The sequence below is a fragment of the Triplophysa dalaica genome, chromosome 21 (genome assembly GCF_015846415.1).
Source record: "Triplophysa dalaica isolate WHDGS20190420 chromosome 21, ASM1584641v1, whole genome shotgun sequence".
NCBI lineage: Eukaryota > Metazoa > Chordata > Actinopteri > Cypriniformes > Nemacheilidae > Triplophysa > Triplophysa dalaica.
The window spans coordinates 13,306,204-13,325,167 of NC_079562.1; the positions used below are offsets into that span (position 1 = coordinate 13,306,204).

General features: G+C 37.9%; 1 protein-coding gene across 2 annotated transcripts in view; it reads left to right on the forward strand.

Annotated features, from left to right (window-relative positions):
* The first annotated feature begins 313 nt into the window (after window positions 1-313).
* The window catches only part of LOC130410693 (ephrin-A2-like), a 105,540-nt gene continuing 86,889 nt past the window's right edge, over window positions 314-18,964 (forward strand). The window contains exons 1-2 of one of the 2 annotated variants that reach the window (XM_056735513.1): window positions 314-330; window positions 3,893-4,944. In XM_056735513.1, coding sequence (XP_056591491.1) covers window positions 4,805-4,944 — 140 coding nt within the window. In that variant the 5' untranslated portion in view covers window positions 314-330; window positions 3,893-4,804. Of the gene's footprint in view, window positions 331-1,618; window positions 2,161-3,892; window positions 4,945-18,964 lie in introns of those variants that run through there. The other variant, XM_056735512.1, reaches the window with a different exon arrangement.

Below are 18,964 nucleotides of genomic sequence, written 5' to 3' on the forward strand. Positions count from 1 at the left end.
TTTCGAATGATGGCGCCTTGATAACACCAGTACCCACGTGTCTGGAAGCATGCATAGGCATTGAGACTAAAAGGCCCATAAAGTTGATTGTTTCTGTTGTATAACACACTCTCCTTATCTCAATTCTGTATCAAACCGCATGTGTTAAAAATGAACAGCTGAATGATCTTAAAGCAAACACAGTCATGTACAAGCACAAGCATGCAGATAAGATCCCAAACACGTTATCATATTCCCCAGACACCTTTTTCAGGTGCAATACCTCCAACACTCAAAAGGGGGCGCGCAACATCACAAACACGTCCATCAACTCGGCGGAGGCAGCAGCAGGTAAGACCTACAACTGACATCCTTGTGTTTACATTTAGCGCTCACATCCGAAAGCCAGACAACTGACATAAAGTGTTCTGAGCTGGGTAAAAATAACACTCTAAAGATGTAGTGAATGCTTTTATTATGCTAAATAGAAAGCAAACAGATGGGACTGATTTGTACGTTTTGTGCTGCTGAGTGAGAAGTCACACGGTGCGCTGCATGTTTGCCCGCTGTTTCTGTGAGGAAAATCACTTCCTTTATTGCGAAATTACTCTTAATCCAGTGGAGGTGGTCCAAATATTATGATATTTGTGTGACTGTATGCATGTGTGCGTGTATGATTTAGTAATCTGATAGGACATCTGTCGATGTACGATATCGTGAACTCACTGCCTTTAAGCAAGCGCGGCGCACTATCGTATGTGTTTAATTTACCATGTAGTGTTTCGTTGACTTCACGTGGTTTAAAAGGCTTTGTGCGCAGTCCTCGGCTATTAAAGGACTAAAGTCAGATAAACCTTTGGGTTTTGATTTGGCTATGGAGTTCGTATCTGCGGGCTTTCCAGCACTTTAGTGCCAGCAGGCATTTAAAGTTTACAGCGGGCTTCATAAGGGACTTGATGACCTTCACAAACGCATCAGAGGAGGACTGACTCCAGCTGCAGAGACATGTCTCAGACATTCACACTTAAAAATGAGTTACAGGCCTTCTTGCTTACATGAGGCCCTTGAAAAGTTGAGCACTCGCACTAACAAAAAATAGTGTAAGATTTTTTTCGTAGATGTAAACACGTAAATGGATTATTTCACCCCTAAAAATGAACAATCTGTCATCATTTACTCACTCTCAGATTGTTCTCAGTTCTCTGTTCTGCGAAACACAAAGGAAGATATTTTGAAGAATGATGTTAACCTAATAGATCTCATCCACCATTGACTCCCATAATATTTATTTCATTCACTTAACAGGGGATGAGATCTGTTTATTTATCCAAATATCGTCTAAAAGTTTGGATCAATTGGATGGTGAGTAAACGATGACAGAATGTGTCATGATACCTTAGGTATCGGACAGACCATTACTTTTCAAAATCCGTTACCGCTTTAAAGAGATACTTTCCAAAGTCAAAATTCAAGCAAGTACATTTTTACGAGGTTCAATTGACACTGCACAGGAACAGGGCCGGCCCAAGTATTTATAAAAGTCAGCTTATAAAAACATCATCTAGACCAAGCGAAGAGTAACATCCCATCTAAACTAAAACTCCTGCAGTATGTGTGTATTTGTATCTCCCTCTCTCAGCTGTCAAAGTGCTGGAGCGAAACCTCGGCTGTTGTCCGGCAAAAGTACGTTTGCGTTTGAAGCTTTATTGGAAAGGTATGCCGGTTCCCTCAAGTATACTTTTACACACATGGCGGTTGCTGGCGTGTGCTGCTGCAGATCTTTCAGGAAAAGAAAAAACAGATGTGGACTCCTGTCTTTCTTAGCCACATCTTTCTTCAGGCCAATATACGTTTCCAACTGACTGCTTTTAAGAAAGTGACCTGTTACGCTGACGGATATATTTTTCAAACATTGTCTGGACCTGTCAAGTCATTTCCACGGGGGAGAGAAATTTGTTTGTGAACAGTTTATTAGCAGCAGTGCTAACATTTCCTCTCGTAGCTTCCATTGCTGCTTTCGAGTGGATGAATATGACTGCTGATGGATCCTGCGCAGCGCTGATGGACGCAGATAAGAGACTGTCAAAAATGAAACTGAACAAAGCTGGCAGATCCAGCCGAGGGCCCCAACTGCAGTGACTCACACTGCCCTCTGCTGGCAAACACTTAATGTAGGGTCAGGTTTGTTCAGATGCACAAAACACAAAATGTGACTCATTTCTCTTGTGATTGTGTAGGTTCTGTAGTAAACAAAGCTTTTACATGTAAGCCAGGCATAATGATTCCTGCTTTGGCTGTAGATGTTCATGATGCGGTCATCTTGGTCATTGTTAAGGGAAACCATGACTCATGCAAATACATTACACTTCTGCATTTGGCAGACGCTTTATACAACAATACACATAGTATACTGTATTATTTGCAATGCTAATGTTTATTCAAACAACAGCATGTGCTATGTAATCCAGCGATTAAAGATCCGGATTGGCAACTGAAGGTTACAGGTGATCCACCCCCTTCAATGAGTAATATCGACATGTTTTTAGTATCAGGGCTACGCTGACATTTAAATGAATTTGAAGTTGTATATTATTTAAACATGCATTACTTTCTGCCTATCAAGGTTTGCGGAGCGAGTCAATGCAACAGAACTGAAGTGATGTCGGTGTGTGATGTACCTTGTATAGCATCTGTATCCCGTTTGGGATATAATGATTTCATAAAACCCCTCCACAAGTCATTAAGCACTTCACGCTCCATACATATATGCATAAAACGCTCTGAATATTTAATACATGAGCACCATTAATCTCTGTACCATCTTTAAAAGCAAAATTAAACTTTCATTTGTATTTTTCTTTCCTATGTGCCTATTGAGCCCCCAGCCTACTCTGCTGCTTAAATATTAATCAGTGCTGAATCACACGTTGTGGACCAGCTCCCTCTCTCTCTCTCTCTCTCTCTCTCTCTCTCACTCAGCTCCTCTTTAAATACGCCACAGTCTCTGCCAGAATTACACCAAACACAGCAAAAAGCCCCTTCCCATTCTTTTCCCTCCTAATGGTAACTGATGCAACAAAATTCATTTCACCAGTTAGTTTTATTTTAACATTCTTGTTGCTTCTTTAGTTAACTTTCCAGAATTTCATATTTTGGGTTGAGGATTTGGGCCTTGAACTACATTCTTAACTTTTTATTTTCATGTTTTTATGGTAGAAATGGGGTGCGTTTGTTAACCGTAAATTAACTCGACAAGAAAAGTGTTGAATACTTAAAGTAAAAGTATATGCTACATGAAGTTTAAATGTCCTCGTTACAGAATGTTAAGGATGGAAGGACCCAAGAACCATGAAAAGAAGCATTCTTACTATAGAGAGCATTTTATTAAATAAACATTTGGTCTGGTGCAATATATGTTATCAAGAGTATTCGTCAGTTTTAGAGGAGTCATTTAAAAACATATGTTTAAGTTAGTTTGGGGAACTTTTACTTGCATACTAGCAAGATGTGAACTAAAAGCAAGAAAACTTTTCTGTTGTTTAAAATGCCATGATGTGATCATAAAGGAAAATGTTCTTCTTGACCAAATTATGCGGAAACAATTCAAGGTCCTTTAAAATACATGTTCTCTGCAAACAGCCAAATAACAAAAAGCAGCAACATTCTTGATAGTACTTTCAAGCGATCAAAACTTCAGAGCAGGAAATATTACAATTCCTGTGGTATTAAACTTAGTTAATAGCAGAGTCATTTGATTTGACTGAATTAACTCTCAGCTTAAAAGCAAAAAGACATTTAACGATGTCACACCCCAAAATAGAAAGGAACAAATATGCAATTATCATTATCTAATGAGAGCTGTTGTTAGTTTAATTTCATTTAATGACCATATTAATGGTTGATATCTCCGAAGTTTCAGTGTATAGGTCCAGGCGGTCCCCCTTTTCGATCAGCTCCGCCCCGCACTAGAGGACAGACAGCACAGAGACTGAGACATGTGTTGAAAGACGGCAGAGAGAGAGAGAGAAAGACAGCTCGCTTTGGAGGAAGGACGGCTACTCTTTGTGTTGGAAAGAGAGAAAATGTCATTTCACACTTGTAAGAGCGACGCTTTAACAGAGAGTTGTTCCGGCTCTCGTTGACAGAAGCGACATTTAAAGGACCACAGCATCAACTTTGCGGGTGATGCGACGCGCGCTCGCGCGGCTCCGGGATTCGGCAGCGCGTTTGCAACCAAGGTAACTTTCACACGGCAGCAAGACGAGGAACAGAGTCTAGGCTACTTTTTAGTTTTCGACTGGTGGAAGATCGCTTTGAAAGGGAGACACGCGGATTTCCCGCTCACGGAGCCGTGCGTTCCCGCACATGAGTGGAGTACCAAAACTGTGATCTACAGGAGCGAGCACGGACATATAGCTGAATGGACGTCAACTATCTGGTCACTGTTTTACAAAGTGCGAGTAAAGTTTGCAAAAGCCACTGTCGGGAAGAATGGATGTGACAAGCAAGCGGTATTATATTCGGCGCACGAAAAGTGTGACGCGCGACTTAAAACGCGTGTGAGGAAACGCTCCGTTTTGAATGAATGACATGGAAACACTGCGTTTTTTGTCAATTTCACTCTCGCACAGTCTGTGGAGGTAGAGATGCTGGACGGATCGTCCCTGAAAAGTTCATTCGCTGAGCTTTGACTTTACTTTTGTCGCCTTGGTAATGCTTGTGAACGAGACTCACCCACACATGATCATCAAATAAAGAACAGACAGAATTCTCTTAACTTATCGATACATTGACTGAGTGTTCTCTCACCGTTTGCATTGACATTATGGACAAGAACAGCGTTGCATATCAGATGGAGTTGACACTTTCGATGGTCGTCCTCCTGTTTTGGGTCACCGTGTGTGCGGATGACAGTAAGATCATTTCAGACCGGTATGCGGTTTACTGGAACAGCACGAATCCCAGGTATGAAATATTTAATTGCATACAAATCTCTGAAGAGTTGGTTATAAATGTGTTTTTACATCTGGAAAATAAGCCATTGGTAGTTTTTACAGGTGTTTACAAACTACCATAAAGTCACTTTTTTGAGTTCACTTTTATTAGCTACAAATTTAAATATTTATTAAATGCGTATAAATTTATATTTCAATTATCCATATATATAATTCCCACTTATAATTTGTTTTCATATAAACATATTTATTTCATTAGAGGATGAGTTCAGATATTAACTGCTATGCACCAGTAACACACAAGGCCTACTTTTAAAGTCATTTTGAATGTGTGATTTCAGTTTTATAAAGATCACAATTTTAAAGACACAAAAACCCTTTGTGTATAAGGCCCTCAGATGTCTCAGTTTGACAGCGGGCACCATTACGCATTGTGGGTTCCATTCGAAAGTACTTATAGGTCTTCTCACAAAATCTGCCTCTCTATAAGCACAGTGTAACTTTATGGCCTCATTTATTGCATGCTTACTGTTTGACACTCTATCATGGTGTCTGTTATGAGTTACTCAGGGCCATATGCTGTGTTACATTATGAGCCGTCGGTCTGCTGGGTTGATAATCGTGAAAAATATGCAAATAAATGCACGATCTGATATCCTGTCCGCTTCTAAAGATAATGTTATTTTGTTTTGCATCCTTTCATGGATGTTCCCGAGGTGGGATCTGTACTTGGGCTTTCATATCGCATCTGGTTTAAATAGTCTGAGATGAAGCCCCCCGCTCGCAACACCCCACCGCTCCTCATCAGGCCGCTCTCAGAGGCACCAGCAGTGCTCCTACTCTAGTTTTTGGCACGGGACAGAGCTTTGTCCAACCACAGTCAAACGTATTACATTTTAGATGCCTACAGAACGCTTGCGTGAAATGCTTCAGTCATTTCTAGTATCACATTTGCATCTGATTTAAGGAATCAACCAATGTGTGTTTATAACAAAATAGTGATATGAAGAATTTAGAAGTAGTTTTGGGGGGAACTGTTTTTTTACTTTGTCTAAGGACCTCTTTATTTGACTGGAAAATCTTAAGATCTGAATTTATATATACAAACAATACATTGAAAGGAAATATAGATGACAAATTTGCTTGTGTTTCTTAAAAAGGAATGGGTGTAAATACTCGGTGTTAGTGTCTCTTTCAGAAATCTTATACACCCTTGTAGTTCTCGAGTTCGTGTCGAAGCTGCCGGAGTGTAACTTCTCAAATTTTGAACTCAGTTTTTGGTTTCGTCTTTTGAGTTTGTCTTTGAAATATGTTGATTTCCTTGACTTTGCGTTACAAGTAAACAACTAATGCACTCTGCAGAAAGGCGGTTAAGTCACAGTAATCCATCTTGTTTGTTGATTGTGTTTTTATAGACGTGAGATTATTTCTAGATTAGGTACAGACCTAATTAGATGCCTTCCAAAAAAAGAAAGCATAAATTATAACTCATCATCGCATCTATTAACTCTGAAGAAACAAAGTTGATAAAAAGTTGTTTAGTTGTGTATTCCATGCTTCCGCAGATTTAAATAATCAAATGGCTGATTACGGCTGGTCTGGGTTAATTTTGCATGCCGTGTTTTTTCCCACCACTTTTACAGTGACTTTGTATTTGCTGTGTTATGGCAGATCCGTGAAATGTTTGTTCAGCTAAACTAAGACGGTCTTCCCTCTGTGTGTAAAAGAGCTCGGGGAAACTGAGTCTCTATTATTAGACTGCTGATAGTGTTTTAGCCCATGTTATCGATTTTACTGCTCAGCCGTTAGATCTATGAGATATCAGATCCTCCAGGTTTTTCCTGGTGGGTCGGATACTCAGAACGGACGGATTAGGTGTTGTCCATTCCAGTGCCGTGCGCTTGATCTGGCTTGATTAATGGTTTTAGAAAGCCTGCGAAACTAAAGTTAGACTTGCGGGCTTCATCGCGACCTGTGGTTTTCCAGAACCCCACCGTAAGTGAGCGGGGCTGTCTGGTGTGGTTTGAATCAGGCCTCGACTGTTTGAGTTGTGTTACGTGGTTCAATTAGAGCCTGCGAGAGGAACGGCTTGTGCTAAATGACCCCAATCAGAGCACAAATAAATACAGCAAAATATATTTCTGCTCTGTTGGAGTTTAAGCCTGAAGGTGTCGATTTAACCCTCGTGACTTTATAGTAAGTTGTACGGGCCGGGTGGTGACTTAACATGGGCGGCTAGTGTGGAAAGTGAGTCGCCACGTAGGTTACAACACTTGAAGCTGCACAGATAATAGGCGACGTCCGTACACAGAGCTTTGGAGTGCAGTTTTTAACAGGAATGTGTGTTTCAGAATGGATTTTTTACAAATAAAAACTGATAGTGGTTTAAATTTTTGAAGTATTATGTGCAGTTACGTTAAATGCACACATTTAGATATTTGGAAATTAGCAGACAGTGTTGTGTATTTTGAATTCTAAAGGTGGGCTTAGTTTTCATTTGTGTATAGCAAATAATTTAACCACACAATGTCTGATGCTTGTATGAATATTTTGCCAAATTTAAAAAAAATTGTGCAGTTGGTAAAAAAATATTATTTATTTTTTAACAAAGTTTTTTACTTTTCTCACCGTGGTTGTTTTTTTAATATTATTTATAAAAGTATATATTTTGTAGGTTTTAGAAGCAGTAAAAATATTCAATATGATTTCTAAATTTTTTTTACTTTATTAAGCGTCTCTCACTTCCCATCTGAACAAACCAAATCATTTTAATTAACAATTTCAGGACACCTGGCAAACCTAAACACTTGAGATTTTCATTGACGTATTTTATATTTTGCGTGGTTTTATTTTGGTAATTTTTTGGTATTGTTTAATTGGTTCGTCAAGGTTACCAGATCTGGCTGGTGTCAGAGGACATAGGCAATATGAGGGCATGACATAGATATGGTTGTGTGAAACCACATGAGTTTTGTTCTCCTAGGAACATTAACCTCCATTGGCATTGGAATTATTGGAAATGAATGACTTTAAGCTTGACCTTGGATGGCCGTGTCAAACTTCGGCTGTAGATGGCATTGCACCATATTCTGCCCCAGTTTACGGGTTTGTCGGCCATTTTGTGAACCCTCACACTTGCCTTTGGAATGTGGTACGAGCTGAAGACAAAAATGGAGTATGTGTTTAATTCAGTCATATTTTGAACTAGTCAGCAGATTTTTCCCATTTGTTTTATTTTTCACTTTTCAGTTTTATCACCTTGGGTAGTTTTTTTTATTGATTATAGTGTATTACTGCGGTTCATATTTTTTTTACAAATGCTGTAATAACACTTGAAGTGATAAATGTTTAAAGTGTCTTGATATTCGTCAGAAAAATGTATGCGATAAGGATACTTTTAATATTAGTATTTCGGTAGCAAATTTTCACTACTGCTTTAGGACAAATTGCTTATATATATTTCCATGCAAGCAACAGTGATGAAATGCACTCATAGTCCCATGTATAAAAAACACGCAAAAGTTGTTTATTTTAACAAAAGTCGTTTTTTCTCTATTTCAAGTCTTCTTATATACCAGCGGTATTTTGATAGAATTGTGGAAAATGATTCAATTATACCCAGTGGCCGGTTTGTTGTGTTTGACATAATTGATTTTTCTGTTTTAAGCAGAAATTTGAGTTCACTCAGCCTTGCTTCTTTGTAAATTCCAGCTGTACGTGAGCTTAAAATTCATTTCAGGCAGCTGAAGGGTGGCAATTTATGGTCCGCTTTCATCCACAAGGCATCTAAAAAGTTAAATTTCACAATGAAATAAGTGTCTCTTTTTTTGTGCCGACTGTGACCTGTAAGAGTTGAGGGAGGGATCTTGCCACTTTCTAAGCAGAACTTTGTGAGTTATCGGTTCTGAAACCCATTCCAGTCCCCGAATCGCCATCCACCCCGTGACTTATTGCAGCTTTAGCATGAGGACGCAGTTTCTTGCAGTGGTTTAATTGAATGAGCTAATCCATTAAAGTGGTATAAATATAATCATTGTTTTTTCCTGAACGACTCTCGGCCATTAATGTGCAGTTACGACAGTAAAGTGAATGCACTTAGACTGACAGGGCGCAGGACGCAGTGAATTCGTTAGTTTGCAAATCACATTACAGTGGGAATGGTGGTCACTGGCTGAAAAAAAGAAACAGTGCATCTTTTAAAATGGGGGCATGAAGTCACGCAGGCTAGCTAGTGCTTCATTTCTATAAGATTACGGCCACTTCTGTTTAGATACTGTAGAGAAAAATTCAGTTACTGAGGTCTATAGGTCAGCGCTTATAGCCATAATGCTTCTATTCTCTTCCATACTGCTGAACTCTGGATTCATCTGCTAATCATTATCAATGACATGACAATGGCAAAATGTTTCACGAGTCTCCGTTTCTCTAAATACGTGGTCGAAAATGGAATACGGCCCTCAGCTGTTAATAATGCAAATGGTCTTTATTGCATCAAAAGGCTGTAACATATAATTAAAAATTAAAGTTTCGGTTTCAACGAAAAGCAAAAAACCTCTGTAATGAGTAATCTAGGTTCAAAGCTTCATTAAATAAAATAAACCAGAGTGAGTTTGATCCCAGAGCCCATTTCATAGGCAGGTCCCTGTATTTTCATTTTCGGCGTTAATCAAAGTTACATTACTGCAGGTTGGAATCAAATGTCCCGCTGTGTTTTGAGCCGAACAGTGGCTGAATGGTGGGAAATGATTGTGCTTCTGTAAATTTCTATTGCTGGAGTAACATAACCCTCTCCGCCATTATCTGCGGCGTTTTTGCACCCCACCCTGCGACAGAATGACGGCTCGTACGTGAACATTTACACAGATTTGACATGACATCCAAACAAACCAAAACGTTTTAGTGGACAAACGCTCCAGCTACAAAAAAAAGAGTAAGGGTGTGTGTTTATAAATCCCCGTGTTTGTTTTTGTTGTAAAGCTAAATATTTTAGGTCACCTGGAATTTGGAGAGCGTTTTGATAGTTTATGCGGTTGCACTGTTTATGCGCAAAAACACGTTATTTGTTTTTATCGATTTGAGTTGTTTTTTGTCCTTTTATGGTAACATTCCTAATTCATTCGCTTTCGTTTATGTTATATGTTTTATAGAAAGTTTTCAAGTAAGCTTAAATGTCTCTGTCAGTCAATCTGTCTGTACACAGTCAGTGTGTCATAACTGAACGTCCTTAAAGCAACCAGCATGAGAAGTGCTTTCAATGCGGGCGCCATGACAGCTAGTTTTTCACGCTTGTTCTGTGCAGCGTAACATAAACCAGAATTCATTCCCAGGACCTTACAGGGCACCTTATCACCCCCGCGTCCTCACCTCTTTCTGTGCGGCGGTTTATTTTAGTCATTTTTTTATACCCGGCAACAGACCCAATCACAACGTCCCCCTGCCTTCTGTATTACTCATACATTTTAATGCCTGACCCACATACACGTTGCACATTGGCAGTCACGTGCATCCAGGGAGCTCGACTCTTGGTTTGAAGTAGGTGCACGTTCACGGGTGGATCTTTCCCAAATTGAAGAAAGCGCAGACGATTTCAAAGCAGCACTGTACAGTGGCAGTGTAAATATACAAGAAAGACTAAGGATTTGTGATTTGTTAAAATACCGTATTGTTTGGCTTTTGTACAGGTGCCATTGAGTTCTCGGCCAAGTTAGCTCAGGACATGTCTCTCTTTCTGTCTCGGAGGCCTTTCTCATTTAGTCTACAGTATTTATGAGAGTCCCAAAAAGCTCTTGTTCAGAATGTGTATTTGAAGACGCTCTTTTAACACTTTAAATGACTCTTCCCTTTAATGTACAATGAGGCGTTTGTCAATATATATGTATTTTAATTTATTGACTTTCATCTTCATAAAATGTGAATATTGTTCAAGTTTTTTATTTTTTTAAATCACCACAGTTTTTTCATGATTTTTTAAGGCTTCGACCAGGATGTACGGACAAAGCACTGTTTAATTCGCTCATAAAACAAATGACGCTCCCTTAATTCCCAATCGGCCGTAAGAGCAGTTTAGTTTTGTTGACCCACATGCAGTCAGCTCATTATGTCCATCTACGAACTCCTCATTTCTCTCCTTGAGTGGGTTTTATTTAGAAATGCACTCAGCCCTCTTCTTGGAAATGGAGGGTAATTTTACGTCCGGATCCTTATTTGTAAAACGGTATGTATGAGGTCCATTTGTACTGCTTAAAGCGGCCGGCTTTAATTCTCAGTTATAGCGCTGATAATTACAGTCACGCACTTTAAGCAGTATACACTAGCAGAAATTGTGGGTAAATAAATAGAAGTCCGAAGCGTTCTGTTTAAAAAGGACAGTGCTCAATTTGGCTTTTTACACAGTTTATTTTTATTACTGTAGCATATTGGCAAATAAAAGCAAGCACGGTTTACGGGAGGCGAAATTATGCTCCGATTTTTTCATTTTAGACTTTTTTAAAGTATCATCGGGGAGCATTATAGATTAAAATACTGCTGTTTATTTTGGAGAAAGGAGTTCACAAAAGCCTTTAAGCGCTTCCTATCGCGTTTCTTACTGCACTTGATTTTGAAGTGTATTTTTAATGTCAGATGTTTTCTGTTTCCAGCTGTACTTTTGAGGACACGTAGCAGTTTTATTGTTTTTACTTACAATGGAAAAATGTGATGACAGATATAATTTGGTGAAACACAGCTGCAGATACTATTAAATGCAAAATATTTTCTACAAAAAATTAAACAGGATATTGTTTTAGTGTGTAAACTCAAAGCAGACATTTTGCATATGTGTGTTTGGTGTAATTAACAGGAATTCAGACATTTAAATTAAAAATTAAATTTACCAAAATGTCTTTTACTCAAAAAATTATTTTACCTAATGCCTAGAAATTATTTTCAATAAAATTGTCCACAAATTATTCAGAATTATATTTTATTCAGCTGCATAGTTTTTTACAGTGTAAAATAAAAATATTACACAAAATATAACAATATTATTAACCTTGGTTTTCTGGCAAAACCCTCACTGTGTCACATACATATTCTGTAAACTGTACACAATAAAATCGGTAAATTTTAAGAGGATTAAAAAAAGTTTAGCAGAATTTGATTCCTAATCTTGGAGTCACTCAGGAGGCTTTCATGTGATCCAAACAATGTTTTATTTAATCTATTTGGCGTCTGACTTCATCTCTCCTCACTGGAATTATCAGACAAGTGTTGATGCGTTCTGTTGATTCACCTGTTTTCACTTTGCGAATGCCTCTTTATACCAACGTGGGTGTAGAGTCGCCGAACACATGGTCCTGTCTTTAAGCGTGAGGGAGGAGCCGCTCACACATCACAGCGGGCCTTGACCTTCAAATAACTCAAGATTTCTAAAGTAAAAGAATAGGAAAGAAAGCAGACATGTGAAAAGTATAACATCGACCCATTAGTCATCTGGGAGGTTTCGCTCTTGAACCTGCAGATACGTCAAACCTGTCATTCTTGCAGAACCAGAGAAAAGCCTTGTTATGTGGGAAGGTGTTGGCACAGCAGGGACTTTGGGTTGGGACCAATCTATGAGGGAAAATGGCCGACCCTTACCCTAAATACCTGCTGTACGCTCACTGCCAGGGTTAGTGGGACAGTTATGAAATGCGACGTAGCTGTTTCACCTCACACTTGTTCTCCGTGCACCAGATACCATGTGGTTCAGTGAAGTTAGTCTGCGTCTGTTGGCTTTAAAGCACAAGCAGTACAGCTATGCTTGGCACAGATTCATTTAAGTCATTTAAGTCAACATTTTAGTTAACTCCGGCTGAATTTTGCACTGTGAAATAAAAAAGCAAATGCTGCGCTGCTCTTAAGGTTCATTTTTGCTATAAAAAGGAAATATGTTATGATGTTTAGAAAGCTGTATTTAGGGATGTAACAATGTTATCGATATATTGTTATTGCAATAGCAAAATTGTCTCAATATTATCGTGGCGACATGACTGAAACGATAGGTCTTCTGGGCCTAACAGAGAATGTTAGAAAAAATAATAGATGTTACCTTTGGCAAGGTCCATCTGGTGCAATTATTTGATTTTATAAAAGGGATTTTTTTAGGTCATTTGACCCGTCTCATAATATAACTCATACCTCTCAGCAACAGTTATGATTTTAAGGATAAAGAAAATTGGATGGTTATGGGACATTTTGAGTCATCATTTGTCATCTTAAATATCGCAATAAATGTTGTAACGTTGACTTTATACAGAGGTATTTTCGTACAGTGAGATTGTGATATTGTTACATCTCTATTTATGTAGCGAACACACGGTTTTGTTAGTTTTTGTTTTTTCGTCGGTAGAGCAATGTACAATAGACTAAAGGTAAATAAGTGAAGATAAACAAATCACACTATTTATTATAAAATTATTATTTGTGTTTCGACGTAGGATGAACATTATACTGTTTGTCAAATGCAGATTGTCAACAATAATTTTTGTATATATATGTATATATATATATATATATGTACGTACATGTAAAGTAAAAGTCATGATTTAGACGAAAAACATGCTAGTTGCTAAATTTAAACTAGGTTTTGTGTTGGGTTAAGTTACAATTGATTGATTTTGTTACTAGAGGTGAAAATCTCCTCTACAGGACACTAGGGGTGTCATTAAACTATTTTAGTTGAGGGATCACTATAGTTCTGGGGCATGACCAAAATGTAATCTTTTATTTTTTAACCAGTGTTACAGTTTTTTATTAGCATTTACTGAATTTAACATTCTACATTTGTATTCTTTGTATAAGGAACATCTTTGGTTTTCGTTGTTTGTTATCTTGAGTTCAAACGGTTAAAGAATTTTCAGTTGAAGGCAAACGCTCTATGGTTCACATCGAGTTGATTGACCAAATAAATAAAAAAATTGTTGATCACTTTTACAAATTCACTAATAATAATCATGCAACATCTTTAATGCATTTTAAATCTTTGCTCAAATTTCTTGAGGACACCTTTGATATTTTTCTATAGATAATGCCATATTGACAAATGCAGAAGTGGTAAAAAAGAATACAAGATTCACAAGCAGAGAAACCAATATAATATTTAGACTCCTAAAAATGATTAGATGCTTTCAGAAAGTCAGCGAGTGCTTTTTGGACACGTCCAGTAGCCCACGAGGGGGAACGGCAGTCCGTTGTGTTCAGATGGCCAAATCCTTTTCGAAGTTGCTTTTAGGGACAAACTGCTGTTTTCATCTGGAACTGAAAAGTGGACAAGAAGGTTGGTGTCTGGACCCCTTCTGGTCACAAGCACAAAGCCACCAGCGCCTGAAGAAAGTGACATTTTAGAGGTCCTCTGATGATAGAGTTGTGCGGTGGACACTGCTGAGATCTGCTGGAGTGTGCAGGATGAAAATACATCATTCATGACAAAACTGTACACTTTAGTGTTGCCGCATGAGTTTATTTGCCAAAGCAGAAGTTGAAGAGAGGATGTCACATTTTTTTTTTCTTTTCTCTAAAATCAATTATAGCAAACTATTGATTAGATCTTGCTTCACAAAACAAAAAACATTTATTTTCTTGATGGCTAGGAAGAACATTCACTTAACACAAGAAGACCATAAGAGGTGCAATGGAACCTGTTGTTAAACAAAATCTAATTTCTTTGATACACAGAACATTTCATAAAACAGTTAAATAGACGTTAATGGATTTGGATTTGACCAACAGTTATAAAAAATTGATACATTATATAAATAGTTATAATCATAATAACTTCTGAATTATATGACAATTTGCCTCAATAAAAAAGGAAAAAAAAACATTCGTATTTCATTAAATTCCAAGCTGCTAACAGGCCTTGTGTGACAGCTAACCCCAGTTCGTTTTTAAGGCAATTGCATTGAGTTACCAAATACCATCCAAAAGTTATGCAGTTACTTTTTTGACATGCACGGTTTGAAAAGTAATACGATGCACAAAAATATCATTTGGAATTGCAGCATCTACAAATCCACATTTAGCAGATGGGAAATGTTGTGTGTGCATAATAACATCCATCACGCCGCAGTAACAGCCACATTTTTATGGTGCCATCAACATCCGCCGCATACTGTACATGACTGTATAAGTTATGCTGAATTATGTCCTGTGTAAAACTGTGAGGATAAAAACAACTTTTTTCGTCTCAAAGTGAAAACTTTCCAGCAACACTGTGTGTTTATTGTAGTAAAATCAGTTTTTATTCTCTTGCTGTCTGTTAATAAAGACAGGAAGACATGAAACGAGTGGTGTGCATTGTTCGTGATGGGCATGATGTGTGCGGGCGGCGCTGCACATGCCTAAATCAGCCTTAGAAATGCCTCGGCTGCCTCCGAATGTAGGTTACTGTGACAGGGAAAACAAAAACCTCCAAATCTGAATTCTGTGGAGAGGCTATGGTACCTCTGGCCAAAGCAGAATCTATAATTGTAAAATGAGCGCAAATCAGATTAATCCAGCCAAATATTAGGATATTGCTGAAGTGCTTAGTGGTTTGGGACATATGTCTTAAATGTTTTAAATCCTATTTCCTAGCGAATTTGGGGAGCAAGGCTGCAATGGAGTTACTTTTGGGTTGTATCTTATCTTTATACGCCTCTGCTGTACATGCGTTGCTGTTAAAACTGCGATTCAGCTTCAGTCGGTCACTGTGTTAAATCTGAGCAAAAAGACCTGTCAAATAAGTGTAGGATAAAACCCATTTGACAGCTTTTAAAACCCCCTACAGAAGTGCTAGAGAAGTACTTATCTTGCACATTTCCACAGCGTACGAGTACATTATTTGAGTGTGAGATGGCTTATCCTGGCGCAGGTGCGATCGTGGATTGATGTGTCATCTTTAGAGACGGCAGGAAGATTACCTGGCCTGTGTTGTGACTTTAAACAGGATTAGCCATCTCGACTCATATGCTACGCTAACAGGATTACAGACTTCCTTAACTGTTCCGTCTCGATATTCGGACCAATTATACTCCATAAACAAAGGTGTTTAGTCATCGAACACACCACATGGTTTTGTGCAAACATGTAGCACTTTAAGTCAACCTGTTTTACTTGTGCAACGTGAAATTTATAAGCAGGATATTAAACTGGAAATCATGAAAAATTGTCTATGTGTGATGTATCTTGGTTGAATGGAAGAATAAGGAGATGGTGACGGCACATTTTTTATGAAATAATAAACAGTTTATCTTTGGAATAACTGGCAGGGGTGAATCGTACACAATAGGAAGGGGAATGTGTATTAGGAAAGTCAATAGGGTCTGAGTTCATGTTGATTTTAATCAACCCAACAGCATATTTGCTTTGAATTTTGGTGTAATTGAATATGGCTGTGGTCTTCAGACGTTTTTGGGCTGTGAGGACACAGTGTCATTGTGAACGTGAATTATTTCCTAAGCGAATGAGACATCAGCGACGCTCTATGTTCACATGATGTTCTGATTATCGCATTCATCATGTTCTGTGCTGTATGACAAGGGCTGAAGACAACTGACAGGACTGCGGTCTTTCTGAAGGCCAAGCACACAAAATCCCAAGAGAGATGTGTTTTTAATCCAAGGATTTTGCCTTGGAAAGACAAACTCCTCCAGAGGTCTTTTCCCAATTCGTTGATTATAGGGGCAGATAGAAACTATATGGCTTCTAATAAAGAAAGATGATCGTTGAAAATTAATTGCCAAGTTACTTTATATAATATAAAGTTTAAGTGTTAAAAGATTTGTCAATCACATCTTTATTTAATCATAAACATTTTAGAGCCTTTTTTATGTGTGTTAACATATGTAGTTTAGTAGAAATAAATTCGAGCTAAAATGGGTTCACCCAAAATAAAAAATCCTGTCTTCATTCACTCACCCTGGAGTTGTTCCAAATCTGTATAAATGTATTTTTCAGATGAACACAGAGAAAGATATTTGGAAGAATGCTTATAACCAAACAGTTCTTGTTAACTCATGACTACCATAGTAGAAAAATTTGCTGTCCTACATTCTTCCAAATATCTTATTTTGTGTTCAACAGAACAAAGCCATTTTTCCTACTAAGGTAGTCAATGGTGGTCAAGAACTGTTTGGTTACAAGCATTCTTCCAAGTATCTTTCTCTGAGTTCATCAGAACAAAGATATCTGGAACTACTTGAGAATGAGTAAATGAAGACCGAATGTTTTTTGTTTTGGGTGAACTATCCCTTTAATATAGTTTTAGTTCAGTAGTGAATTCTAGGTTTAATTTGTTACAATATACATTTTTGTACTATTGTTGCGTGTTGTGTAGTATCAGTGTATACGGTGGAGAGCTGTCAAAATAAAATATGTTTTTTGTTCATTTAAAGTTAACAGTATCACTCTCTTTCCAGAGAGTTTAACCTCAGCACCGCTTAATGATTTTCAGTTCGATTTTTTCCATCACAAGGGAACGATTCACACTTTTGCATTAAAACATCCCTGATCCAGATCTCACAGACTGCACCTCTAAATCACAACCGGGCAATCTGGAAATCATCAATGCTAGGCCGCTCCTATGTCTGTCTAACTTTTTACATTCATTTTTGAATATTAATCACCTGAGTGTTCCGAATTTCCTTATTCACCTCTTGTAAACGAAAGCCTAATAGTGGGTGTGTTGACGCAGACAAATCATTGGGTTTGTCGGTTTCCTCAGTTCTTCATTCTTCAACTTTCAGTGGAAATGGATGAAACTTCTGAACTTAACCTTTTCTCATCTGTAGTTTGACCCAGATAGTTAATTATGATGGAGAATTCTCCCCAACACGGAGGCCAGACATAAGGTCAAATGCACCATCCATTTCTATCCGTTTTCTTCCAGATGTTTAGAGTTCAGTGACAATGGCAACAATCACAGGAGATTCAGTGTCATTAACCTCTTATTCCATCACCATTAACCCTCCGCCGAAAAAGAACTAAGCCAAACACATCACTGAGACACATAATCTGTCTATATTGCTGTCAGATCCTAATGTCTTATTTTTGGGTCACGCAGATGTGGCGTTTCATCATGGCATGTGTGGTGGAAATACTTTAGTTTGGCGGTGTCTCTAGGGATGGGTCACAATGGTTGACTAGTCATCCAACAATGTGCTAGTCATTTAGTGAGGTCGGCTAGTTCATCAGCTAGATTTTTTTCTTAGGTAGTTTATATTTTCAGTATTTTAATTTGTATGCCGACAGTTTTAAGCTGTTAGATATTTAGCTAAATTAAAACCCGGTCTAAAGAAGTTAGTCCCCTTTATAGTACTTGCACATTTAGACTAATGTTTCTGACCCTTGTGTTGTGTTTTACACATCCTACCGTTTACTATCGAAATGTTGGCCGACTTTTAGAAACACGTCGCAAGACCCCTGCATGCTGTTTCATGTCATACCACTCCGTTGACCGAATCTCTTATTGAAACATTCCCTAAGAAATACAATGCCTGTCAAAAGTTTTAGAACACTTAACAAAAATGTTTCTTATTATCGTAACAAGGTTTTGATCTAAAGGTGTATGCTTAAATATCAGGAAAGTGTTTCATAGACAAAGATTGTGCAAATAAAAACTTTCATTATGAACTACATGAAATACATCTTTATTTTTTTATTCATTTTAATAATGAAGAAAGGGTTGCCAGTAAGAGAACAGAATTGATGGGAACAAATCAAATATTGTTTAAAAAAGCATCTAAGGTAGAAACCCCAAACGCCAAGAAAAAAAGCTGGCTGCGGTAAAGATGCTAATATATAACAAGTTTTACTTTTTTAGTTTGGAATTATTTACTCGCAACATAATTGTCAACATACCATTTGTGTTAATGCACAAATGTTTTGATGTGTTAACTATATTTGAATGAAACTGACTAAGTGTTCTAAAACTTTTGACCGGTAACGCATATTGACGGTCGAATCCAAAACCAGTTTGATTATACACCTATTTAGGCCACCCACCAATTATTTCCAATGTTCAGTGGAAAGAC